At 41.9% G+C, this 27933-nt stretch overlaps 1 protein-coding gene across 1 annotated transcript; it reads right to left on the bottom strand.

Moving 5' to 3' along the window:
• Positions 1 to 4398: 4398 nt before the first annotated feature.
• Positions 4399 to 27193, bottom strand: slc3a1 (solute carrier family 3 member 1). The gene is made up of 10 exons (XM_067988776.1): positions 26667 to 27193; positions 22027 to 22206; positions 19441 to 19595; positions 17612 to 17737; positions 16543 to 16662; positions 14037 to 14161; positions 11120 to 11321; positions 6285 to 6467; positions 5353 to 5475; positions 4399 to 4936 (listed from the first exon to the last, which is right to left on the bottom strand). Exons 1-10 carry the CDS (start codon positions 27118 to 27120, stop codon positions 4496 to 4498), a joined length of 2109 nt encoding a protein of 702 aa, XP_067844877.1. The 5' UTR covers positions 27121 to 27193; the 3' UTR covers positions 4399 to 4495.
• Positions 27194 to 27933: the final 740 nt, after the last annotated feature.

The raw sequence follows: 27933 nt of genomic DNA, 5'->3' as shown, positions 1-27933 counted from the left end.
GCAAAGTTTTAAATACAATAAAACATTTTTATAATCTGTATTTCATTGTGTATATACTACGGAATAATTATTTTTAACTACATATCCTAAGTAATCTAGTAAGGAAAGTCATGAGATGTTGATGCCTTTTAAAACTTCCTCTTCTCTGTCCATATTCCAAGATGACTTTAGTTCTTTTTCTTTCATCAGAGTTTGTTGCATAATGATACTTCAGCAAAATTTACAGAAGGCTATTCCCTTTTATTACAAGAGCTCTGTGCTATCTGCTGTCCTTGGCATTTTCTTTTATCAATTCAACGTGTGGCTTTAAATACACAGGTACTTTATTACACTCCCAACCTACAAGGCCAGGAGTGTGAGCATTTATCCTGGAACTTTGGTTTTTTTTTATTGCTTCTATTCCTTTATAGAGTTCCTCTCTAAAAGAAAAATCACACTGATTGTGTTATCCACAATGATTCAAGCCCAGACGCCCTGCTTCAAGCCATAAGCTGAAAAAGCAATTTACAAGATGAAGTGCTGTCCCATATGAGAAGTAACTACAGTATTGGCTAACTTGAAGCATATAACCTTGGAAGACATTTGCAATGTCACTTTGAATTATTCCTACTTTTGAATAATGAACTTATTTATTATAATGTAAGTTATTATCTACCAATGTTAAGATAGGTACATTGTTGAATGAAGGGAAAAATTAACCATCCCAATTTCCTATTAGAACTTTTGTTGACTGTTGCTTTGTAAGACCAATATGATTTTTAACCTCTTCCTATACTGCAGGAGATCAGTGTCTCTGAATGAATCCCCAGTTAAGGAAGAAACGACTTGTATTTATATAGTAGCTTTCATATCCCCAGGACATCCTAAAGTGCTTCAGTACTACCTAGAGCCCCTTCCAAGCTGCCTCTTGCTTTTCCCTTCCTGAGGAAAATAAATCTTAGTTGCCACTGTTGGCCCTGTAGCTTTAGCCCAAACCTCCCTTGAATGCTGAATTCTGAATTGGGCTAAAACTCCCTAATAATAATATTTTGCAATACAGTATATGGGTAATTTGAGACATGACATATGTTATGTGTAGAATGCTTAGGAGGAACAGGTGCCTTTGGACCGACCTACGGTTCCCAAAGATCTCCACCACTGGGGTTTTTCTTGTGTCATGTCTGGGTCTGTTGTAGATTAATTGATAGAGATTAGCTAACAATTCCTATTATCGTGTCATGCGACGACCACTTAGAAGGCGAACTAGACAGACTTTGGTCTTTTTTCGTCTAGTAATTACTATGTTTAACTTAACCTATGGTTTCAACCTTCCATTTTATAACAAACACAACATCTTGTGATTTGTTGATCAGTATGTTGCTTAATGAAATGAAACAAATTGTCAAGCTTTATGTGAACTTTTAGAAGCCTGTTTAGAGCTCAGATAGTTCACACAAACTATTCAAAGGCTATCTTCTCCATCAATCCACATAGCAAAATCTGCATGTGACCTCCGAAGACTGTAGTCGGATGAATTCCATAGAACCATAGAAAAGATACAGCACAGAAGGGGGCCATTTGACCCATCGTGTCTGTGCTGGCTCGAAGAACAACCAGGTGCCCATTCTAATCCCACCTTCCAGCACCCGGTCCGTAGCCCTGCAGCTTACAGCACTTTAGGTGCAGGTCCAGATACTTTTAAAAGGAGTTGAGGGTCCCTGCCTCTACCACCAATTCGGGCAGCGAATTCCATACACCCACCACCCTCTGGGTAAAAAAGTTTTTCCTCATGTCCCCTCTAATCCTTCCGCCAATCAGCTTAAATCTATGTCCTCTAGTTCTTGAACTCTCCGCTAGGGGAAACAGATACTTCCTGTCTACTCTATCTGGGCCCCCCCCCCATAATTTTGTACACCTCAATCAAGTCTCCCCTCAGCCTCCTCTGCTCCAAGGAAAACAACCCCAGCCTATCCAATCTCTCCTCGTAGCTGCAATTTTCAAGCTCTGGCAACATTCTTCTAAATCTTCTCTGCACTCTCTCCAGAGCAATTACGTCCTTCCTGTAATGTGGTGACCAGAACTGTGCACAATACTCCAGCTGTGGCCTTACCAGCGTTTTATACAGTTCCATCATTACATCCCTACTTTTATATTCTATACCTCGGCTAATAACGGAGAGCATTCCATATGCCTTCTTCACAACCTTATCTACCTGTACTGCCACCTTCAGGGACATGTGCACATGCATTCCAAGGTCTCTCACTTCCTCTACCCCTCTCAATATATTCCTGTTTACTGCGTGTTCCCTTTTACTGTGTGCCTTCCCTAAGTGCATTACCTCACGCTTCTCCGGGTTGAACTCCATTTGTCATTTTTCCGCCCACTCCACCAACCCATTGATATCTTTTTGGAGTCTACAGCTATCCTCTTCACTATCAACTACATGGCCAATTTTTGTGTCGTCTGCAAATTTGCCAATCATGCCCCCTACATTCAAATCCAAATCATTAATATATACCACAAACAGCAAGGGACCCAACACTCAGCCCTGTGGCACACCACTAGAAACTGATTTCCATTCGCAAAGACATCCATCAACTTTTACCCTTCGTTTCCTGTTATTGAGCCAATTTTGGATCCAATTTGCCACATTTCCCTGTATCCCCAAGGGCTTTTACCTTTCTGACCAGTCTGCCATGTCAGACCTTGTCAAATGCCTTACTGAAATACATGTAGACAACATCCACTGCACTACCCTCATCAATCCTCCTTGTCACTTCAGCAGCATAAACCCCAATTGTAACAGAGTGGGATTCGGGAGTGCAAGGAAAGCACCAAATTTGAATGTGACTGACCGGTAACCTACCTGACAGCATCAGGAAACAGGCAGCCCGTTTATTTTTGCGATGCAATTTCCGGCGGGCAGCCTACCCCTCATTTTTTATTGACTGAAAGCTGCCTTTCACTCTGAATTCGCCCATCTGTCTCTCCTCAAACAAAGCCAGTCATCACTTTTAGAATTATGATAAGATTGACTTTATCAGTAACTGGTGTAATTAGATAATGGATAATGTGAATTATAAAGATTATTGCTAATTAAGTACAGCTGAAAGTTGATTGCAAATTCTTGCAAACTGTTCCAAAGTCCCAATTGTGCTCTTTGTACAGTCAGTAGTGAGTATATCCAGACATGGAAAATTGGTTTGCATCTTTTGGGCAGTCCTAACCTATTGCATGTAACAGGATACCAACACATTAATCAAAGACTTGCAAGCATCAATAAACATCTAGGAGCTAACATTCCTTTGTTCATGAAGTATTTTGAAAAAGTAATCAGCAGAGAAGTGGCATAATATGGAAGGCAGGCGGTGACTGATTAATCATCCATGCTCTGAGGATTCTGACCCCTCCAAAACAAGTGTTAAAAATGCTTGCAAAAAGTTGGGAAAATTTGATAAAACCTGTTAGTAGTTACGAATGAGCAACTAGTGCAGGATTGCACAGCTATGGAGACTAGGGCGCAGTGTTATTGATGGAAACTGAACCAGCTGGTCTTGTCAATGTCAAGTTGGAGAATATGTTTGCTCGTCGACAGCCTGATGTCAGACAACAGTAGGGCAGCACAAGGTGGTCAGAGGAGTCTGGAATGGTGATGCAGAGGTTGAGCCAAGTTTCATAAACATACATATGGAAGCTGACCTTATGTCTATGATTGATGTGTTAAGGGGCAACATGTAGACAAGGAAATGAGGGGGGCCAAGGATAGATTCTTGGGGCACACCCGAGGTGGCTCTGCAAGAGAAAATGCCATTGCAGGACATATTAGGAGTGGAGCCAAGTGAGGACAATAACACAATGGAGGAAATTGACCATGTCGACACCATGGAGAGAATGAGGAGAACAAGCACAGATAATGCACCACAGCTGCAGCAATAAAGGATTACGTTTAGGACTTTCACTAGTTTCAGCCCAGTAGGAAGGGAGGAAAACCAACCTAAGAGATTCAAACAGGGGGTGATTGGAGATGTGCGTACAGAATTGGGTGGCAACAATATATTCAAGTACCTTAGAAAGAAAAGGGAGAATGAAAATAAATTAATTTGAGAGGATACAAGAGTTAGGGGTGGGCTTTTTGAGGAAAGGTGATGACATCAATTTTATAAAACGATGAAACCGGGCCTGAGGAAAGGGAGCCGCTGATGATGTCAGTGATCATTAGGCTGAAGAGAGGTAGTTGTATGGTGTGGAGCTGGTGCAGAAGGTAGGTCTCGTGGAGGAGATGAGCTCTTCATAGCATATATCTTTGGCAGATAGAAAAATTTTATAGAATATAGTTTTGTATACAAAAAAAAGTAAACTAGTTTTATTAACGTGTTTCCTCACAGATCAATGACTGAAGTTCTTATAATTTCATGCATATTTCACCAAGTCAGTGGTTTATTGTTCTTTTGTACCCTACATTGCAATTGATTACTAAATCCACAGAAAATATTTTAAAACTTCATTTCAAAAACTCTTAACAATTCTTGTAAAGTATATCAAATGTACTCAAATAACATGCTTTCTGTGAAATATAGCACATGTCTTTGAATTCTGCTTTACTGTGGACTGGATTGCTCGTTCTGTATTCCAGTACAAGACCTTCCCCAGCACTAGTTATTACTGATGCTGTTTGAACCGTATTTCCGTTTTTATTAAAGTCAGTACTTAGTCTCACATTTGCTTCTTTGGGAAGATATGGAACTTTGCTTGCCAGGTTGACAGTTGAAGCTTTACCAAAATTTAGTACAATCAAGAAGACTGAATCCAAACCATCCAGTTCTCTCACATATGCAAACACATCTGTGTCATTCCATATGTAACACATCCATCCTCTATGAATAGGCAGCTCATTCCGGCGAAGCCTGCTCAGCTCACGGTACAGGGTCAAGGTGGAATTCTGTTCTTCCTTTTCAACCTGTCAAGATTATTACACGGGAAATGATGAACTATGGAAATACACATCAGTATAATTAAAAATATGCATGAATTACAAGTTCCCAAGAAAACCAATCAAGTTTAAAATGTCTGTGTAGAGTGTACGTTATCATACATGAGAACATAAGGAGCAGGAGTAGGCCATACGGCCCCTCGAGCCTGCTCCACCATTCAATCACATCATGGCTAATCTTCGACCTCAACTCCATTTTCCTGCCCGATCCCCATATCCCATATTGTGTGAGTGATCTTTCCCCCATTTTCTGACCAGATTATCTAGTCCTGAACTTATGCATTTAAATCCTTCAAAATCCAGGAATATAAGGTTAGCTTTCTGTAATCACTTTATTTGATCTGCTTTTACATAAATAGTATTGAAAATTCTGGCTCACTTACTTCAACATTTACTGTAGCATAGTTTGGATGGACAGGTAGCCAAGTTTTGTTTGCTGTACTGAAGCCAGCATTGGCACTGCTATCCCATTGCATTGGTGAACGTTGTGGATCTCGATTTGCTGCCTGTAACAAAATAGGAGAAAAAACTTCAGCTACTACATTAACTCATTTGACTTTTGTATTTTCTCTTATGTAAAAATATTTATCTATAAACTTTATTCATATTATTTGTTCATACAGTTCCCTTAGATTTGCACCTTCTCTAGCCTATGGGATGAGAAAGCTATACGTTCCATGCCAATCATGTCCCATTTTGATACAAGGAATCCTGTCAGCCTGTGATAATTTGGGACATAATAAGTGCCAATCTCCAGCTAGCCTTGCCACACAATTAAGAACTGAAAAAGCTTAGTGTGATTGTCAGTTTACATGTGAATTTTGGGTTTAAGTTTTAGCCTCCATTGCAACTCAAAATCAACAAGCACTTCATAGCACTGTGAAGTCAATAACCTAATTTTTGATGTTCTTTCCATCTTGTGAATAGAGGAATTTACGGTAGAACTAAAGAAATTTGAGACCTATTTTTGGGCAAGTGGCATCCTTACCACTAATTTTCAAGTGGTGATACGTTCGGGGGAATTTTAACTGGCAGCGGATTTTGGTGGGACGAGCAGCGCCCAATGTTATCAGTGTGAGGCCCGGTGGATTTTAACTGCTGGGCCTCATCAACATTTGATTGGCGGGCTGCGGTTTGTGGGGTGGCCACAAGGAATTGACTGGAGACTGCCCAAACCCATTTCATGTAGCTCTGTTACAGCCCACAGAGAACCGATTTTCATTCTAACAATCTGGACTAGATTTGAGCCCAAATTCAAGATCATTGTTTAACCTCCTAAATATTGTAAGAAATTAAAATTTAGCAAAGTACTTACAGGATCAAATTTCCCAAAAGGGTCTTGAATCTCATCTTCAGATACAACAATATCCTCCATTCCTATTTCTTCCCCATAATAAGTAGTAGGAGTTCCAGGAAGAGTCAGCAGAAGCATATTAATGACATTGGTATACTCTGCAGCAATACGGGATGCAACACGTGAATTGTCATGATTTCCTACCTAAAAGTTAAGAAAATAGTCTCTTAAGTAACATCTACTAACACTACCATACATTATTTAAACGTTGCATCAAAATGTCCAGTGCATTGCATTGTTAAACCAGTTCCTATTGCACATACCTTCTTTAAAAAATGTAAGTATTCCCAGATATACTTTATTTTGATCTCTTTACTCTGCCCACTATTTGCTTTATTCTCAAACCAAGATGAGCTTCCCTATTTGCTTCAAAGTGAGTTTTTTTATTTCCCAAACTAGCCATCTTTGGAGCTTCACTGAGTGAGATTGACAAATTATTGCTGAAACAGGAGACGTTTTGTATTGTGGGTCCCTGTCCATCACAAACATAAGATGAAATTATACAATCGACATGAGGAAACATTTTTTTTGCACAGCGAGTTGTAATGATCTGGAATGCAATGCCTGATAGGGTAGTGGAAACAGATTCAATAGTATCATTCAAAAGGGAATTGGATAAATAGAATCATAGAATGTTTACAACATGGAAGGAGGCCTTTCGGCCCATCGAATCTGTGCCAGCTCTATGCAAGAGCAATCCAGCTAGACCCACTCCCCCGCTCTATCCCCGTAACCCTGCAATTTTTTTCCTTTCAAGTACTTATCCAGTTCCCTTTTGAAAGCCATGATTGAATCTGCTTCCACCATCCCCTCTGGCAGTACATTCCAGATCCTAACCATTCGCTGTGTAAAAAAGTTTTTCCTCATATCACCTTTGGTTCTTTTGCCATTCACCTTAAATCTATGTCCTCTGGTTCTTGACCCTTCCGCCAATGGGGACAGTTTCTCTCTATCTACTCTGTCTAGACCCTTCATGATTTTGAATACCTCCATCAAATCTCCTCTCAATCTTCTCTGTTCCAAAGAGAACAGCACCAGCTTCTCCAGTCTATCCATGTAACTAAAGTCCCTCATCCCTGGAATTATTCTAGTAAATCTCTTCTGCACCCTCTCTAAGGCCTTCACATCTTTCCGAAAGTGCGGTGCCCAGACACAGTACTCCAGTTGTGGCCGAACCAGTGTTTTATAAAGGTTCATCATAACCTACTCTATGCCTCTATTAAAAAAGTCCAGGATCCCATATGCTTTTTTAACCGCCTTCTCAACCTGCCCTGCCACCTTTAATGATTTGTGTACATATACCCCAAGATCTCTCTGTTCCTGTACCCCTTTTAAAATTGTGCCCTTTAGTTTATATTGCCTCTCCTCATTCTTTCTACCGAAATGTATCACCTCGCATTTTTCTGCATTAAATTTCATCTGCCATGTGTCCGCCCATTTCAGCAGCCTGTCTATATCCTTGAAGTCTATCATTATCCTCCTCACTGTTCACTACATTTCCAAGTTTTGAGTTATCTGCAAATTTTGAAATTGTGCCTTGTACACCCAAGTCAAAGTCATTAATGTATATCAAGAAAAGCAGTGGTCCTAGTACCTACCCCTGGGGAATACCACTTACACCCACCTCCGGTCCAAAAAACAACCATTCACCACTACTCTCTGTTTCCTGTTACTTAGCCAATTCTGTATCTATGCTGCTACTGCCCCTTTTATTTCATGGGCTTCACCTTGATGACAAGCCTATTATGCGGCACCTTATCAAATGCCTTTTGAAAGTACATATGCACCACATCAACAGTATTGCCCTCATCTACCCTCTACCTCATCAAAAAACTCTATCAAGTTAGTTAAACATGATTTGCCTTTAACAAATCCATGCTGGCTTTCCCTAATCAATCCCCACTTGTCCAAGTGACTGCTAATTCTGTCCCAGATTATCGTTTCTAAAAGTTTCCCCACCACCGAGGTTAAATTGACTGGCCTCAAGTTGCTGGGTTTATCCTCACACCTTTTTTTGAACAAGGGTGTAACATTCGCAATTCTCCAGTCCTCTGGCACCATCCCCATCTCTAAGGATGTTTGGAAAATTATGGCCAGTACCTCCACAATTTCCACCCTTACTTCCCTCAGCAACCTAAGGTACATCCTATCCAAACCAGGTGACTTATCTACTTTAAGTACAGCTAGCCTTTCTAGTATCTCCCCTTTATTAATTTTAGCCCATCCATTATCTCAACTATATCGTCCTTTACTGAGACTCTGGCAGCATCTTCTTCCTTGGTAAAGACAGATGCAATGTTCTCATTTAATACCTTGGTCATACCCTCTGCCTCCATGAGTAGATCTCCTTTTTGGTCCCTAATTTGACCCACCCCTCCTCTTGCTACCCGTTTATTGTTTACATGCCTATAGAGGACTTTCGGATTCCCTTTTATGTTGGCCGCCAGTCTATTCTCATACTCTCTCTTTGCCCCTCTTATTTTTCACTTCCCCTCTGAACTTTCTATATTCAGCCTGGTTCTCACTTGTGTTAGCAACTTGACATCTGTCATACGCCCCTTTTTTCCACTTCATCTTACTCTATCTCTTTTGTCATCCAGGGAGCTTTGGCTTTAGTTGTTCTAACTTTCTCCCCCGTGGGAATGTGCCTAGACTGTACCCGAACCATCTCCTCCTTAAAGGCCGCCCATTGTTCAATTACAGTTTTACCTGCCAATCTTTGATTCCTATTTATCTGGGTCAGATCTGTTCTCATCCCACTGAAATTGGTCCTCCTCCAATTGAGTATTTTTACTTTAGGGTGGTCCATGTCCTTTTCCATAGCTATTCTAAACCTAATGATACTATGATCGCTGTTCTCTAAATATTCCCCCACTGACACTTGCTCCGCTTGGCCCGCCTCATTCCCCAAAACCAAATCCAGCAATGCCTCCTTCCTCGATGGGCTGGAAATGTACTGGTCAAGAAAGTTCTCCTGAACACATTTCAAAAATTTCTCCCCCTCTTTGCCCCTTATATTATTACTATCCCAGTCTTTATTAGGATAGTTGAAGTCCCCCATTATCATTTCACTATGGCTTTTGCACCTCTCTCTAATTTCCCTGCAAATTTGCTCCCCACCCCCATTAGTGTAATGGCACCTCTTTTGTTTCTTAACTCTAATCAAATAGATTCTGTCCTTGACCCCTCCAGGACATGCTCTCTCTCCACCACTGCAATATTCTCCTTAATCAATACTGCCACCAAGCCCCCCCACCCGACCTCTTTTCTTTCCTTCCCTATCTTTCCTGAACATCTTATATCCAGGAATATTTAGTACCAAATCCTGCCCATTTTTGAGCCAGGTCTCCGTTATCACCACAACATCATATCCCCATGTGGCTATTTGCGTCTGCAGCTCACCAAACTTTACCACACTTCGTGCGTTTACACACATGTAAACCAATCTTAGACTTTCTTGTACTCTCTCTTTGTATGGTCCCACCTATTTCTTATTCTAGTGCTATCTTTCTCTCCCAATTCTTTGTGCTCCTTGTTTCTCCTTTCCAATGCTACATCCTGGTGCCCACCCCCCTGCCAAATTAGTTTAAACCCCCCCCCACAGCACTAGCGAACCTCTCCATGAGAACATTGGTCCCAGCACCACTGAGGTGCAACCCGTCCGGCCTGTACACGTCCCACCTCCCCCAGAACTTCTCCCAATGCCCCAGGAATCTAAAGCCCTCTCTCCTGCAACTTCCTGCAGCCACGCATTCATCTGCTCTATCCTCCTATTTCTATACTCACTAGCACGTGGCACCAGGAGTAATCCGGAGATTACTACCTTTGAGGTCCTGCTTGTTAATCTCTTTCCTAACTCCTTAAAATCTGCCTGCCTGACCTCATCCCTCTTTCTACCTATGTCGTTGGTACCGATATGGACCACTGCCTCTGGCTGTTCACTCTCCCCTTCCGGAATGTTCTGCAGCCACTCAGTGACATCCTTGACCCTGGCACCAGGGCGGCAACATACCATCCTGGAATCACATCTGCGGCCACAGAAACACCTGCCCCCCTAACTATAGAATCCCCCATCACTATTGGTCTCCTGACCTTTCTCCTCCCCCCTGGTATAGCTGAGCCACTCATGGTGCTATGGTCTTGGCTCTGGCTGTACTCCCCAGAGGAACCCTCTCCCTCACCAGTATTCAGAACTGAATACTGGTTAGAGAGCGAGATGCCCTCAGGGGACTCCTGCACTTCCTGCCTGGTTCTCCTTGTTTGTCTGGTGGTCACCCAGTCCCTCTTTGCTTGCACTCTCTTAAGCTGTGGGGCGACCACCTCCTGAAATGTGCTATCCATGTAGCTCTCAGTCTTGCGGATGCACTGCAGTGATGCCAACTGCTGCTTGAGCTCCAAAACCCGGAGTTCGAGCTCCTTCAGCTGACGACACTGTCATACTTGAAGGGAAAAAATTTACAGAGCTATGGGGAATGAGCAGGGGAATGGGACTAATTGGATACCTCTTTCAAAGAGCCAGCACAGGCACGATGGGCCAAATGGCCTCCTGTGCTGTACTGTGATATTATGAAAGCCATTTCACTCTTTAGACCCAGCAGAGAAAGAGGAGTCTCGATTCAAATCCAACCCACTGTGCTAACCCATTCTGTAAATTGTTCAAAAGGGGAGAAAAAATGTTTACACCAAACAAGATAGCAAATAAGTTAAAATATACCAACATTATCAGTTATCTATGAAATTTATGGTCAAAGTCATTGGCTATTTGCTATGAAGTGTTTGACAGTATAAAGACATACCACCCAGTTCGGCCATTTTCCTGCAGGCATGTTGCGCATCCAATAATCTACAATTTTAAATACTCCATTTCCTGACATCTCTTTATAGAGATCGATAAGGTAGAAGTTAAAGGGAAAGTCAGCTTCTTGCTGGAAAGGTGTTCCATAGTACATAATAGTCTTATAAATGTCTTCATTGTCGTAGGATTCAGTCATCAGAAATCTGCAAAGATGACATGGCTAAGAATCTATTCCATTCTCTGACAAGCAATCAATAATAAATTACTTGACTTAACCTTACCACAGTCTACTCCTCCAACCTGTACAACATGAAAACGGTCAAGAGTTTACATATATAGGAGTAAAAATATGTATGCGTCAGCCTCATAGAATCATAGAAATTTACGGCACAGGAGGCAGTCATTCGGCCCATCGTATCTGAGCCGACCAAGAAAGAGCTATCCAGCCTAATCCCATTTTCCAGCTCTTGGTCCGAAGCCTTGTAGGTTACGGCACTTCAAGTGCACATCCAAGTATTTTTTAAATGCGATGAGGGTTTCTGCCTCTACCACCCTTTCAGGCAGTGAATTCCAGACCCCCACCACCCTCTGGGAGAAAAAATTTCTCCTCAACTCCCCTCTTATCCTTCTACCAATTACTTTAAATCTATACCCCCTGGTTATTGACTTCTCTGCCAAAGGAAACAGGTCCTTCCAATCCACTCTATCCAGGCCCCTCAATTTTATATACCTCAATTAAATCTCCCCTCAGCCTCTTCTGTTCCAAAGAAAACAACCCCAGCCTATCCAATCTTTCCTCATAGCTACAATTCTCCAGTCCTGGCAACATCCTCGTAAATCTCCTCTGTACCCTCTCTAGTGCAATCACATCTTTCCTGTAATGTGGTGACCAGAACTGTACGCAGTACTGTAGCTGTGGCCTAACTAGTGTTTTATACAGTTCTAGCATAACCTCCCCTGCTCTTATAGACTATGCTTTGGCTAACAAAGGAAAGTATCCCATATGCCTTCTTAACCACCTTATCTACCTGTCCTGCTACCTTCAGGGATCTGTGGACATGCACTCCAAAGTCCCTCTGTTCCTCTACACTTCTCAGTATCCTACCATTTATTGTGTATTCCCTTTCCTTGTTTGCCCTCCCCAAATGCATTGTCACTGTTTGTTCTACCATCTTCTGAAGGTAACAAAGGATACATGGTTTAACCAGTGAACTGAAATACAGTAAAAAGGGATTTTTCAACGATCCATTGGATCATTACAAAATTACAATTTTAACCATTACAATGTATAAAACATTGGTTAGGCCACAGCTTGAGTGCTGTGTACAGTTCTGGTCACCACATTACAGGAAAGATATGATTGCACTAGAGAGGGTACAGAGATTTACAAGGATGTTGCCAGGGCTGGAGAATTTTAGCTATGAGAAACGATTGGATAGGCTGGTGTTGTTTTCTTTGGAACAAAGGAGGCTGAGGGGAGATTTAATTGAGCTATATAAAATTATGACGGGACTAGATAGAGTGGATAGGGAGGACCTTTTTCCCTTAGCAGAGGGGTCAGTGACCAGGGGGCATAGATTTAAAGTAATTGGTAGAAGGATTAGATGGGAGCTGAGGAGAAATTTTTCACCCAGAGGGTGGTGGGGGTCTGGAACTCACTGCCTGAAAGGGTGGTAGAGGCAGAAACCCTCAACTCATTTAAAAAGTACTTGGATGTGCACTTGAAGTGCCGTAACCTACAGGACTATGGACCAAGTGCTGGAAAGTGGGATTAAGCTGGATAGCTCTTTTTCGGCCGGCACGGACACGATAGGCCAAATGGCCTCCTTCTGTGCCCTAACTTTCTATGATTCTATGTTTACAAATGACCTAGATATCGGGCAGGTATAGGTTCCTTCCAGGCCAAAGGAAATAAAGGCTCAGCTGAAACCAAGAAAATTATCTGGAGTAAAAATCTAATGCAATCAATAGCAACAGCACAAGAGGCAGCAGTGGTGCAGGATTGTGGATGTGTCTGTCTGACCTTAGACTTGAAAGTGACACTTGAATAAGATGACACTCACCATCCCCCAGTGGAGGCCTGTAAGCAGATAAACAAAAATCAAGGCTCTGCTTGAACTGCTTTTAAGGAGGTGCAGAACACAAGCTAGATTTCCATTCCATCTTTCTTTAACAGCTGGGCAGAAATCAAGAGTTTGCTGCATGGGGAGCAAGCAGCCAAGCACAGCCCGTTCTAGGCAGGAAGTGGACTGGCAGCATGTTAATGAGGCCCGCCAGTTAAAAATCCCCCCTATGATGTTAACCTTAACAGTGCAAGACAATGAGCACATGGTTAATGAGGATCCTTGATCATGTTATGATACAATACGTTTCATTACGAATTTGTTGTAGTCCTAAAAACAGAACAAAGCTCCAAAGCTGGTTGACATGGCTAAAGAGGAGGAATTTAACTTTATTAATCATGCCCCAACAGAAAGTCAAAATGGCCTCTCTGCTCAAATGGGATAGCATGCTCACCTCTGAGTCACAAGGTTGAGTATTCAAGGCCCACTGCAGGACTTGAGCTCATAATTTAGGCTGACACTCCATTGCATTACTCAGGGATTGCTGCACTGTCAAGGTGTTATCCTTCCTGTTCCACTGGTTCGGGTGGATATTAAAGATTTCATGCCATGATTCGAAGAAGAGCAAGAATTCTTCCTTTGTCCCGGCAAACACTCCTCATTTAAACTACACTGTCAAAAACAGGCTGACTGCTTACTCATTACTGTTCATTGGCTCTGACTATATGTGAAATAACTGCCACACTTGCCAACATTACAGCAGCTGCTGCACTTCAAAGTAATTAATTGTATGTGAACCACTTTTGAGCTGTCTCTAGGAGATCCAGGAAGGTGGTATATAAAGTATTTCTTTACCTGTATCTGCCAGGTTCATTACCGAACTCATTCATAAGATGGCGCCAGCTACGGACAATATCATGCATACCCACTTGTGTGGCTGTGTAATCGTGATAGAGCTCATCATATGATGTGATATTATTCTAGAAGAGAAAATTTTAAAATTCTCATTAATACAACCAAGTCAGTGCTCCATATAACCCAGTAATAACTCAGGCATTTCAACTGCGGACAGCATTACACCTGAGCCTGAAATAGCCTCATCTGCCTGACACACGTGCACTTCGCAGAAGAAGCCATTGATCAGGAGCAGGAACACTAGCTGATTTTTCCCCTCCCTAGCCCAAGGGCATTGAGACTACCTCCCCAGCTGAGATTAGCTAACTCAGCACAGACCAGAGATTTAAACCTGCATCCTTTCTGGTTTTTTTTTATTCGTTCACGGGATGTGGGCGTTGCTGGCGAGGCCAGCATTTATTGCCCATCCCTAATTGCCCTCGAGAAGGTGGTGGTGAGCCGCCTTCTTGAACCGCTGCAGTCCGTGTGGTGAAGGATCTCCCACAGTGCTGTTAGGAAGGGAGTTCCAGGATTTTGACCCAGCGACAATGAAGGAACGGCGATATATTTCCAAGTCGGGATGGTGTGTGACTTGGAGGGGAACGTGCAGGTGGTGTTGTTCCCATGTGCCTGCTGCTCTTGTCCTTCTAGGTGGTAGAGGTCGCGGGTTTGGGAGGTGCTGTCGAAGAAGCCTTGGCGAGTTGCTGCAGTGCATCCTGTGGATGGTACACACTGCAGCCACAGTGCGCCGGTGGTGAAGGGAGTGAATGTTTAGGGTGGTGGATGGGGTGCCAATCAAGCGGGCTGCTTTATCTTGGATGGTGTCGAGCTTCTTGAGTGTTGTTGGAGCTGCACTCATCCAAGCAAGTGGAGAGTATTCCATCACACTCCTGACTTGTGCCTTGTAGATGGTGGAAAGGCTTTGGGGAGTCAGGAGGTGAGTCACTCACCGCAGAATACCCAGCCTCTGACCTGCACTCGTAGCCACAGTATTTATATGGCTGGTCCAGTTAAGTTTCTGGTCGATGGTGACCCCCAGGATGTTGATGGTGGGGGATTCGGTGATGGTAATGCCGTTGAATGTCAGGGAGAGGTGGTTAGACTCTCCCTTGTTGGAGATGGTCATTGCCTGGCACTTATCTGGCGCGAATGTTACTTGCCACTTTTGAGCCCAAGCCTGGATGTTGTCCAGGTCTTGCTGCATGCGGGCTCGGACTGCTTCATTATTTGAGGGGTTGTGAATGGAACTGAACACTGTGCAGTCATCAGCGAACATCCCCATTTCTGACCTTATGATGGAGGGAAGGTCATTGATGAAGCAGCTGAAGATGGTTGGGCCTAGGACACTGCCCTGAGGAACTCCTGCAGCAATGTCCAGGGGCTGAGATGATTGGCCTCCAACAACCACTACCATCATGTTACAAGAAGTTCTATTTCTGTTTCATGTTCTGCATATATCGGACAGGCAGCAGGCAAGGCTTTTGCTATGCCCACCCGATAACGTCAGTGGGAGGCCCAAACCATTTTTATGATTATACCTTATTTTAATATTCAGGGTGAGCTGCAAATGCCATTTGCACTCTTGATAGGCAGCTCACTCATTGGGGGTGGGGTGGGGGGTGGTTGGGGGGTGATTCTGGTGCAACTGCAGCCATTTAATGGCTTAATCCAAGCATGGACTGCAGTGTCACTGAAGTCCCATGTTGCAGCCTGGAAGGATATGGAGGCAAAGAAATTCAGGGCAGCAGTGACTTTGACTGTGATAGGCAAGGCAGTGCTAGCTCTGGCAGTTGGCTGCAGGTCTTGCTACAGGAGTTGACACAACTCTGTCACTGCCGCCCTGGAGAAGCACAGTCTCCTTATGCAGTACTCCTCTGAGAACTGCTGGTATGATGTCCTGGGTCTGAAAACTCTGGGAGGGTAAGGATTCCTGCAAACTATCTTCCTTCTGACTGCTCTCCCTGCAGCTGTAGCTCTGTGTATCCTTTCTTGCTGCTCCCCCTCCTCCTCCTCCTCCAGCTACACTGGAATTCCCATCAGGAATCCCGTGATGGCAAAGATGAGTTGTTAAAAGCCCCTTACCAGTTGCCAACGGTGTAGAGGCAGCCTCTACGTAGCCAGAAACCACAATGTTTCACAAGCCAAAAGTCTGCAAAAGTATTCCAGCAAATTACCCAAGGACAGCTGAGGATCCCTTTAAATATAGCTGAAAATGATGTCCTCCCAAATAATACCCATGAATCTTCTCCTGCTGCAGTCTCCCCCTTTAAAGTTCATGTAAGTTCTCAATCTTTGGCATCATTTTTTGAACTTTTTGTGACATCTTTAATATCATATTTACATTTATGTTCTTCAACTTTCCCTCTTTCATCTTTATCTGGAACTCTAATCGGGTCCTGCAATTCAAGTGCCAGGGGCAATGCCAGAGGAGATTTACTAGTTGTAATTAAAAAGCCAGGTAACTCACCGGGTTCTGTGTTAAGTTGACTTGAGGCTCATTTCTTAGACTTTCGGCTTCTAAAAGATATTTGACTGCATCCACCCTAAAACCATCAACCCCTTTCTTCAGCCAAAATCGTAATACATTCTTGAAATAGCAGAAAAATTATGATTAAAATACAGATTTATCATATACTTTTAATGAAAATACTAAATGAAAATTGCCCTATCAAGTCTGCACTGAACAGTAAATACAAGGGTGTGAGGTTCATAGGAATAACTAAACCAAGAGGGCAGTCAGTCAACCTGCTCCCAGGCCCTTGTCATTACTACTTGTAGCCAACCAATTGGTGAGTATGCTTGTTTGCCAGTTTCATCTTCATCTCTGTGAGGCATCTCAGCGCAGCTGAGTTCACGAGTTTATTGTGTGGGGAATCGTGGGCACTCCATGATACGACTTGTTGGAGTCCCAATTCAGAGCACCAACGTGTCACCCTCAGTGCTTGCTAAATAAGTTTAAAGCAATGAAGTAGCATCCCAGTTGTTCAATTGGTAAATTCCTTGCTCAGTGTGGTACTGAGCAATACAGACCAAGAAAGTCCCAGATTCAATCTCGTACGACATCGTCTCATCATTCCCACCTCATTTAAATATGGCTGGTCAACCTGAAATGGTGGTGGAAAATTAGACAAACACAAAAATGGACAGGGGTCTTGCACAATCGATTCTTGCCCCATATTCCATTCCTATCTGCCAGAATACCATCTGAATATCAGACAGTAAGTTGAAAATTCAGGTAGACGATTGGCATGCATAATACTGTACTCATTGAAAACTAAGGAGACCTTTCAGATGACGTAGTTTCAATTATTCACTCGGGCTGAATTTGGTTAAAAGTTAAATTTTTTACTGATTTCTACAGCATCAAAAACCTGGTTTCTTTATTTTCTAATACAGAGAGATGGAAGTACAAGATTAACACACATTTTAAATATTGACTTTTAGATAATGAAGCAACCTTTAATGTGTGCAGCAGATTTATCTGGATAATAACATAACTTGTTTTAAACCATGGGTTGAAACCAATAGGTACTTACTTTAATTTCTTCCTGCACATCAACACTTCTGTAATTCAAATCGGGTTGTTCCTTCAAGAACTGATGTAAATAACACTGTCCCCGAACCTCATCATACTGCCAAGCAGAATATCCAAACAAACTAACCTGAAAAAAAAATGGGCAGTTGATAATGTTCTGTCTGGAGTGTAAATTGTAGATTGGTACATAATAATCCATTGCAATAACCCTTAATGGGAGGGTGTTCCCACTAATAGAATCCCTTTTAAAAATTAAGAATTTACCAGGAATTTTCAATATCTCTATCAATTTTGCATTGGTTCTGACTATTTCAGCTGATTTTTATTTAAAGAGTGAGTGCTGATGACATGATCAAGTATATTTGTTTTAAGGAGTTACGGAGTCTAAAATGTTATGGCAGCGAAAATAACATTTGCTCCCATTATCCTGGTTGGAAGAAAAGGGATTGTTACATAGAATTACATAGAGATTACAACACATTACAAATAGGCCATTCAGCCCAACCAGTTGGTGTTTTTCCTCCACATGAGCAGTAATCCTAATCCCATATCCCTTTATCCATATCCATATCTGTTCCCATATCCCTTTATCTCCCTTTCCTTCAACCACCTATCTTGCCTATTCTTAAAAGTTGACATGGTCTCTGATTCAATCACTAACTCTGGTAGTGCATTTCACAGCCTCACAACACTCTGTGTAAAAACATTTCTCCAGCTGCCTATTCTAAATCTCTTACATTTAATCTTATATCGCCTCATTCTATCTAGGTTGTCCCATCCCTTCATGATTTTAAACACTTCTATCAAATCATTCTTTAACCTTCTCTGCTCTAACAAAAACAGCCCCAGTGTTTCAAGCCTTTCTTTGCATTAGTATTTCTTCATATCAGGCAACATCCGAGTGAATCTGTGCTGTACCTTCTATATTACCTCAACATCCTTTGGTGTGGAGCTCAAAATTAACACGGTACTCTAACTGTGGTTTTACTCAGGTTTTATATAGATTCACCACTACATCTCAACTTTTATATTCTATATCTCTTGCCATAAAACCCAGTATTCCATTAGCTTTTTTATGGCCTTATCCACTTGAAGTGTTAATGTTTAATGTTTTGTGAACCTGAATCCCCAAATCCCTTCGGTCTTCCACATAACCCAGCCTTCCTCCATTTAATGTACAATTATGTTATTAAGGTTTTCTGATCGTAAAGCCAATAGCAAACCATCAAATGAATGGGTTACCATCAGCATTAAAATCAGAAAATCCAGGCCAAAGTGTTTTCCAAGAAACTTTGCCTCAGCAATACTGAAATTTGTAATTTGGAGTTTGGTTAGAAAATCTTGCTGGGCTGACCTGGTAACTGATTATCTGAGCCATACTGACCAGGAAGATCTCAAGTTTGATCCACAATCTGTGCTTACTTAGCTGATCTTACTCGTGGCACTGGTATGATGCTACAATGGCTTCAATGCCCCTTGGGTGGGAAGGGGAAAATCAGCTCCTGGACATTTGCAGGAAATGTACATGTGTGACATCAGATAAGGACAGGATTAGGTTCTGTTGTGATGCCCCTTCCATGGTCCAAAAAAAATTGCTGACACTCACTGTCAAAGTCCACACATAAATAGTGGCCACTTGGGCCGGATACCAGAAGATAACCAATGGCCGTGGAACTATATTTCATCAAGGAATCAATGCTTACAGGAAAAGATGGGAGGGAAGAAAATTGGCAATAAAAATAAAAATAAAGAAAATCTTGATATACTTTTGTTATTATAGAGTCAGAAAGAAAAGATAAATAAATGAAAAAATAGGTTTGACATTATTACCCAGTTGTTGGGGTTAGTGGTTTTGTTCGCCTCGTGTTTACAGTCAGCCCAGATGTAGTAGTCAGTGTATTTTCCTGTTCGGTTCTGACTAAGTTGAAACCAGCGGTGTTTGTTACTGGTATGATTTGGAATGAAATCCATTATCAGTTTCAAACCTTATAAAAAGTATATGAAAAACATTTCAATAAAGTTAAATCCTTTAAAAGTAAGTCATGTTACACATTTTCATAATTATTCGCCAAGAGCCGTGTTAAAACCTGTAATACAGGAAAACCACTTTAGCTCAGAACCAGAACTTTTATTGTCAATGGGGTGATCCTACTGCTTTTACAGCATGGAACAGCTGATGTGAAGGCAAGAGGATTGCCCAGTGCGTTCTTACATTGGATGCTGGTGAAATAGCTCTCTATGTATACACACTTGCCATTGTCATTAGGCTCTTACCAAAGTTCAGTGGTCGGCTTGTGATATTTTCATAGAATGTTACATCTACTCATAGAATGCTATATTCACTTGAACAGTGAAAAGCACCCAGTAGCATAGTTAATTTAGAAATTTCCTTCTTCTAAACATGGGTTGTGTCTATAGAGAGTATTTTGAGTTTATAAGTGTGGTGCAAAGCCCCGGTAGTCACATATACAACACTGGTTATGGTAGTGGTGGAAACATTTTGAGCTGTTGAAGTAAGAGAACCATACAATTATAGAAGTTTACAGCATAAAAGGACAACATTCGGCCCTTTGTATCTGTGCCCGATCCTTGCCAGAGCAAAATAAAACAGAAAGACCAAAAGCAAAATACTGCAGATGCTGGAAGTCTGAAATAAAAACAGAAAATGCTGTAGAAGCTCAGCAAGTCAGGCAGCACCTGTGGAGAAAGAAACAGAGTTAACGTTTCAGGTCAAAGGTAAATCAAAAGCAAAATACTGCAGATGCTGGAAAGAACAGATCCTACTGCTCTGCTCACACTCCATAGCCATGTATATTTTACTGCGACAAATATTTATTCACTTTTATCTGAAAAGATGCAATGGTTTCTGCCTCAACCATTCCCTATGGCAAAACTTTCCATGCTCCAACAACCCTTTGTGCAAAGAAATTCTCCTGATCTTTCTCTTCATTTTACTGACAATTTTAAATTGATGACTCATCAATGACTCCACATCCAGAGGAAATGGCCTTCATACTTTTAAAAACCTCTATTAAATCTCGTCTTAGGCTTCTCTGCTCTAGTGGAAGCAGTGCCAATACCTCAAGTCTCCCCTCATGACTATAGCTTCTCCTACTTGATATCATCCTGGTGAAAGTGTCACATATGAAGTGTGTTGGCAGAATATTATGTTTGATTTGATATTTGATATTATGTTTGATATGTTTGATATTGGCACATATGTTTGATTTTTTTCTTCTGTATAGTGTAATGATACTAATATGTTAAAAAACCTTTGTGGCAATAATGTATTATTCTCATGACCACACAATGAATAGCACTTTAATCTGCAAATAACCCAACAAAATATTTCACATTTTCTCCAATTAATTTTTTCTTTTAAAACAACAGTGCAGTGTAGGAAAACTGCAAATATCCCCAAGTAATTGTATATCTGAGACTGTACCTGCTAAGTTAATACATCATTTAAAATACATTAATTTGCTCTTGTGTTTGGTTTGAATTACATAATTATTAAATTGGAGTGACAACAACTTTCCCAGCTTCGGTTTTAAACATTTCAGTAATGGGTGCACATAATTTTCTTTCAATTGATGATAAAAGGAAATAATGGCAAGTACATCTGTAACTTGTTACCTTTATAGTTTTAATTGCATGTTGTCCATGCATCATAGTGTAAAACGGGCTGCCGACTCGCTATCACTCGTTTTACACTATCACATAAAGTCAAGATCTACCCCAATGTGTTAATTCCTACTTTAGGGACACTAATTTCCTTTCCTGACCTTTCCTGAAAAAATAAATTATTCAGTGCTTATAAATATCTTGATGACTAACAATCCAGTTTGGTCAATGAATCTCCTTGATTTAGAATTTGTGAATAATTATTTAAGGGTGCAGTTATATAGCCACTTTCATGTTAATGCACAGCAGCTTTTGTGGCACACGGACTGAAAGCAGCACAATTGCTCTGGAGGTGATTTCCAATCTGACTCTGAAACTCAACAGTGTGAGATTCTTTGAGGGAGGCTCAATGTTGCTTGAGCTGACAGGTTGTGGAATATAACTCCAATGTGGTATCAACCAAGCAAGATTTTTTTTAAAATTCAAGTGATCCATTGGACCTCTTGGATACTTTATAAACTTACTCTGGAGTGTTTTTTAATGTTTTGAGAAAGCAAGTACTCCCATCCGCACTTTCAAACCATAAAAAATTTACCATCAGTGAGTGGAATTCTACACACACACGTAAGCACACATGTGCAAAGCTTTCTCCTGGCAGGTGGAGTGCAACTCGCAGTCAGGCAACAGGACTCATGTCAACTGTGTCTTGCATTCAACAGCTACCAGTCAGAGTGGGATTGCAATATAATGGCAGCCTAAAAGTAAGCCTGAATTCTTTCAATCTACTCTCACCTCTGTTGTGCATAGCTCCTAAGAGATTGTCAAATTCTTCCATAGTTCCAAATATTGGATCGATGTCTTCAAAATCTTCTACATCATACCCAAAATCTTTCATTGGAGACTTGTACACCGGACTTATCCAGATTGCTTTGATGTTTAAATCCACAAAGTAATCCAGTTTTTCTTTAATGCCTAGTAATGACAGTCAAAAAATAGTTGAATTTGTTTCACTTTCCTTTACAATTGATGCAGAATCTAAATTGTAATTATAAAAGAATCATAAAATTCTAATAACATTTGTATTTATATAAGAACTGATTCTCCAATCCCAAGAAAAATGGCCCTGAGATCTTGGTGCACACCTCTGCTCCTGCACTGGAAGAGTGGGATGCTCATATACATAATGCATTCTCTTGTGCATTTTCCATGAACACAATGTACAATAGCAGCATTCCCGAAGGGAACCTGGAATGCAGCAGATCCCATTTCCCCGGCATGTGGTTGACTTCAGTGAATAGAATGGCTCTGCAACCAGAGACAAGTGACAGAACTGCCCCCTTCAAAGAGGAAGCACTGAATATGCAGCAAAAGGATTTGCATTTTTGGGGTTAAGTAGAACCTCGCTGCCTGAGGCCATGTGCAGCAATCATAGAAGAAGATAGGCATCTCTGTGTATAGGGCCTCCCAAGTCGATATCCCCCCCCCTAAGAGATGAGCAGGAAGCTGGTTAGAAGGGAGGAAAGAGAGAGTAGGAGTTAAGGGCTGTTTATCAGAGTGGTTGGCAATAGGTAATGATGTCCACAGGGTTCCTTTCTGGGACTGCTTCTATTTACTGTGTACATCAATGATTTGGATATAGGACTAGAGGGAGTGATGTCTAATTTTCAGAAGATACCAAAATAGGATACATATTAAATCTGAGTACCAAAGGAAGCTGCAAGGGGATATTGATAAGATTGTAGAACGGGCAAAAAAAGTAACCTCACATAACCATTGCACGTTTTGTCACCAAGTCCATATGGTATCTCAAATTACAAGTCATCGGTTCACACAATGTAGGGTGGCCATTGGGGTGCACCTCATGTTACATCCAAATGTTGAAAACATTTGTTTTAAAGGAGAAGACTACCCACAACTGTCAAGAGAGAACCCACACTGGTGACTGCTCAGCCAATCTGCATTTCCTCAGTGGCTGTGAGAAGATCGATCCAGAAATCAGAGGGGTAAAAGCTACAGAGAGTGTAGATGAGGAAGAATATATAAGTTGAGATTGTAATGGTGAATTTATATAAAACTTCAGTAAGACCTCAGTTGGGGTATTGTGTGTAGTTTTGGATCCTACACTATCTGAAAGATGATGAGGCAATATAGAGTGTACAGTGCATAATTATTAGGACACTGCCTGGTATGAGAAAATAGAAAATTCAAAGAAAAACTTGAAAAATTGGGGCTGTTTTCATTAGAACAGAGAAGATTGTGGGTTGATTTAATAGAGGTATTTAAAATTTTGAAGAAATGGGAAAGAGTAGACAAAAACAGATGGTCTTACATACATACTCAGGGGAATGTGAAAGAGAGTGTCGGACGGTATCATCTGGTGAGGTACCCAGCACAAGTGGAGATGGCAGCAGGTGAGCAGCATATGAGGATGGGAGGGCTGGGCCCAGATGTGCCTTTGTCACAAATTCTTACCTCACAAGGCATGCATATGGAGCGGATCTTACTAATCAGCAAAAGCACTTAATGCAGTTCCTTGAGAATCTTCAGGGATTCCTGCATGGAATGGTGCAAAATATGCAGCAGTACAGCTTCAATACCTGTGCAGGAATATTAGGGGATCTAGGGAACCTGCAATCCACCAAAGAGCGAGTGGCAACTCTATGGCGATCTGCAATGGGAACTCCCAAGGACAAAGGATCCAACCACAGATGTAGTTTCGCTTGCCAAAACTGTGTCCGCTGCTATTGAGACCCGGTATCCAATTTAAAGGACGCTTACTTCTAGCCTCAAGAAGTTAGATGATTGCCTTGAGGGGACTTTGTCGCTGGGCTTCACACTCCTTAGTGGTGGTTCAAAATCTATCCCCACTCAGACCCCTTGTCTTCCGCAAAGGGCACCCAACAGCTGGGCCATGGCAGGATGGGGCACAAATGAGGCAGTTACCTTTCAGAGTGATAACCCAAACCAGTTGTCCCCATTGAGAGGACTGCAGAAGAGGCAGGTAGTAGACAGAAACAGGTAGGGGACTTGATGACTATATGTGTGTCATCATTGAGACCCTACTCTCTAGGGAAACTTCCCACCTGGTAAAAGTGCCGCATTCTCTTGTGCAGTTGCCTCTTTTCCATAGGGAAATGGACAAAAGAATTTCTCCTGGTAAACAAGGCTTATATGACTTGCTTGATGCATCAGTGGACCAAAGCCTGAGTACTATGGCATATCTTACTGGTGGTTGCTTGAAAGAATGTGGTTGTGTAAAAAAAATCATGTGCTATGATGACTTTTACAGCAACAAGCATGATTGATCATTTATGCAAGTCACAGTCCAGTAGACAGTATAACTCTCTTATAGCCACCCTCGTGGAATGGAAAAGGCACTGTGGCTAAAGGTCTCTGAGAAGGTAGTCCTTTTTTCCAAAGTTTTAGCAGCAAACAACAAAAAGGTAATGCAAAAACAGCAACAGAGAAACAGCAGTATGATAAGTTAAACATGGTAGTAAAATCCAATTAGCAAAAATTACAGTTGATCCCAGTTTTAAGAATCGAAATTCACTGGCGACCAGCCTGGAAACAGAGAAGCACCTATTCTACATGGGCGAACAGTGCACAAACAGTGAAGAGGTCAGAAAACAAGGAGAATTTGTTGTGGAACCAATTAAACTACATTTGCATAACATTTGGGATGCAGCATCCAAAAAATGTAGAAATTTCACGATCATGAAATCAGGATCACTACAATGTTGGGACACAGACCTACCTACCCAATTCTGCAATGTGTGCAGAATGCATGTGTGAGCTTCATGAGTGCACCATTGGGGAATCAACTTTACTGTGTCTTATCACGTCAAAACATCGCAAAACCGCCAAAGGTGGTGTGAAGGGAGGCCTCATTTAAATTTGACAGGCAAGCTCCAGGGCCCGCCGGTTTGAGGCTTCAAGATCGGGTTGAGGCAGCCGCCATCAAGGTAAGTTACGGGGGGCGGGGGTCACGATCGTAGAGGGTGGGGGCCCGGTGGGGAGGGGGGCAACGGCCCAGATTATTTTTATGGGCCCCGAAGGAGCTAGAGTGCCCAGGACATGGCTTAGTGGAGGGCAAGCCCGGGTCCTAGCTCTGCCACTGAGGATTGAGATGCAGACCTCAGAGGCCCAGCCTACAAAAAGGGCCTACTCCTTGACGTGCAACAGCAGTTGTTGGGGGTATTTGACAACCTGCCTAGGAGTTACCGCACCATGCCTGAGAGTATGGAGGAATTCCGTTCCAGCAGGTGTGGCATTCTGGCCAGTGGCATGAGATGAGTAGTCAACAGTCTGCTATTGACTTTGTGGTCACCTCTGTGGATGCTGCAGATGACCTCTGAAAAGGAATGTGCGTCATCAGCTGTGGCAGCTTTCTTGGAAGCTCAGACCGGTGCCATATGGCTCTGGGCTCCTCAGAATCTGCCAGCTTCAAAATGTTGGTGGAACACGTGGATATGGGCTTCCAAAGCGTCTCTGATCTCCTACGGTCTGCTGTAGTGCAGATCACTAGGAGTGAGGTCCTACAGTCCCATGGGAGTGGCAGTGGCTCAATAGAATTGGTTCATGCTGCCCTCTCTCAGGGTGACAGCACGTCTACTCCCACACTAACTACTCAAGCAGTGCCCACCATGGCACATGAAAGGCATCTAGACCGGATTGCCCCAGCACCAGCCGAGATTCTCCAACAATTAGGTTGCTAGAATAACTCCCATTCCTCCTCTCTTCACTCACCCTCCCTGAAGGCAAAGAATGAATTCTGTTAATAAGTGCCAAAAAGCCTCAGTGTTATAATCAGTACTCATGTTGCAAAACCTTCCACAGCACTAAAATATCAATATCAGCAAAAGTACTGACCAGTTTTCTGTGCAGCTGCTTGCCCCTTTAAATACCATTCCTAAATGCCGATTCTAGCCTTCACTGCAAAGGATTGCTGATCGAGACCACCCCTAGGCGCTGCTTCTGTTTTGGTGCCCAAAAATTGCATTGGGCTCCTAATCGCGTCATAGAACCCTGACTGGAATAGCATTCTTACCCTATTGCTGAGCTCAGGAGGCTGCCCGGCTGCCTAACCTAAGGAGATCAAAATGGTGCCAGCAGCATCATCAACAGAAACAGGATGGTAAGTCTATCCCTATGATTTCCAGCATCATTTCTGCTGGGAGAGACGGCCTGAAAATTCAGCCCTATAAATAATTGGTTATGAAGCTAGAGTTCCTTTTAATGGCACCGATATTCTTTTGTGTCCCACAAGTGCAAAATTAACCAATTGTCGATCTTAAATACTTTTTGTTTAAAGAAAAGTAATTAAATGCTGGAACACACTATGTTAGCAGATGGCTTTCAATGTCAGAATTACTTGTTTAACAGGATAAATGCACAACAATACTTTTTCTTCTAGAATTATTGTTGCTTACCATTGAGGTCTCCGATACCATTCCCATCAGAGTCTTTGAAGGATCGTGGATAGATCTGGTAGATTGGGCTGGCTTGCCACCAGTCCAGACACTTGGGAGACAGGGCAATGATGGTGATAGTACAGGCTACCAGAACCAGAGTGGCTGCTATTATGAACCAGAAAAAAATCTCTCTGGGTAACCTGTAACACAATTGGCTTGAATAGCGTATTAAGACTTCTTTGGGCATTCCAGCATAGGGTTCAACGTCTTGATTTACATTCGCCTGGTCATTTTTGTCACAGTTTACTGCCACAGCATAAGGCTCCTCTTTTGGCTTAGCAGTATCGATGGATTCATCCAAGTTGCTAGCTATTATTTCCTGGTCATCCTCTATAAAGGTTTGATTAGTATTACCGTGCATCTCTTTCAGATCTATAGTCACACGATTTGCAAGATCTGTCTCTAAAGACATTTAAAGAGGTGTTTTGTAATCACACTTTTTATCTGTGCGGCTGCCACTCTGAGTGGAGTGGTTAAAGGGTTGTTTTTTATACAGCAACATCCTGTATCTTTGGACTTCGAACCCTTACCCAGCACTTAACAGGTGATAGTACAAATAGTCATAAAATATTTAACTATGTGAAAAAGGTATGTTTCTACCAGTGCACACAAACACCATTTTCCATTTCTCAATGCAATTGGGTGCCTCGGATCTCAAAAATAATCCTGTATAAATTTATTTTTGTTTTATAGAAATGCAGCAGTTTTTTAAACTCAAATTCTTTTGAAGGGAGAAAAAACATATAAAAAGACACTTTTAAATACATTTCGTATTCCTTATCTCTTTTGTCTGTTTCAATTTTAATTCTGTGACACTTCCTATATGTCATTTATATTATCAGTTTAATAGCACCGCTGAAGTCAGCAATATAAAATCCTTGGCATAGGGAATCAAATGCGACTACATCACTATAGATGATGGCTTCCACCAGCACCTTTGACGTTGGTGCGACTTCTGGTCATAATATAAACACAAACTGTGCTGAAACTCCAGGCAAAGGTGGCAAAGAAACACATAGACAATGCCAAGGTGAGCCACTGAAGTGTCCCTGCTTCTCTATGGACAAATAGTGAACTGGCTTCAGCATCGCTCCACTGTACATAGTTTCCTGATTCACTGAACAAGTTAGGGGAACAAAAGAAAAACATTTTTTTTAAAGATTGTCAAGCTGAGTATGCACAAGCAGCAGCGACAGGTGTTTTAGAAAACAACTGTGTCACTGCT

The sequence above is a fragment of the Heptranchias perlo genome, chromosome 8 (genome assembly GCF_035084215.1).
Source record: "Heptranchias perlo isolate sHepPer1 chromosome 8, sHepPer1.hap1, whole genome shotgun sequence".
Classification (NCBI taxonomy): domain Eukaryota; kingdom Metazoa; phylum Chordata; class Chondrichthyes; order Hexanchiformes; family Hexanchidae; genus Heptranchias; species Heptranchias perlo.
Note: the sequence above shows the minus strand (reverse complement) of the source record. Positions and strands in the feature narration are given on the sequence as shown.

Coding starts and splice junctions, on each gene's coding strand:
- slc3a1 (XM_067988776.1), bottom strand. CDS start 27,120: ATGTCTTTAGAGACAGATCTTGCAAATCGTGTGACTATAGATCTGAAA. Junction 17,738..19,440: donor CCACTAACCCCAACAACTGG/GTAATAATGTCA, acceptor TTTTTTTTTCAG/GTTAGTTTGTTTGGATATTC. Junction 16,663..17,611: donor ATGTGCAGGAAGAAATTAAA/GTAAGTACCTAT, acceptor TGCTATTTCAAG/AATGTATTACGATTTTGGCT.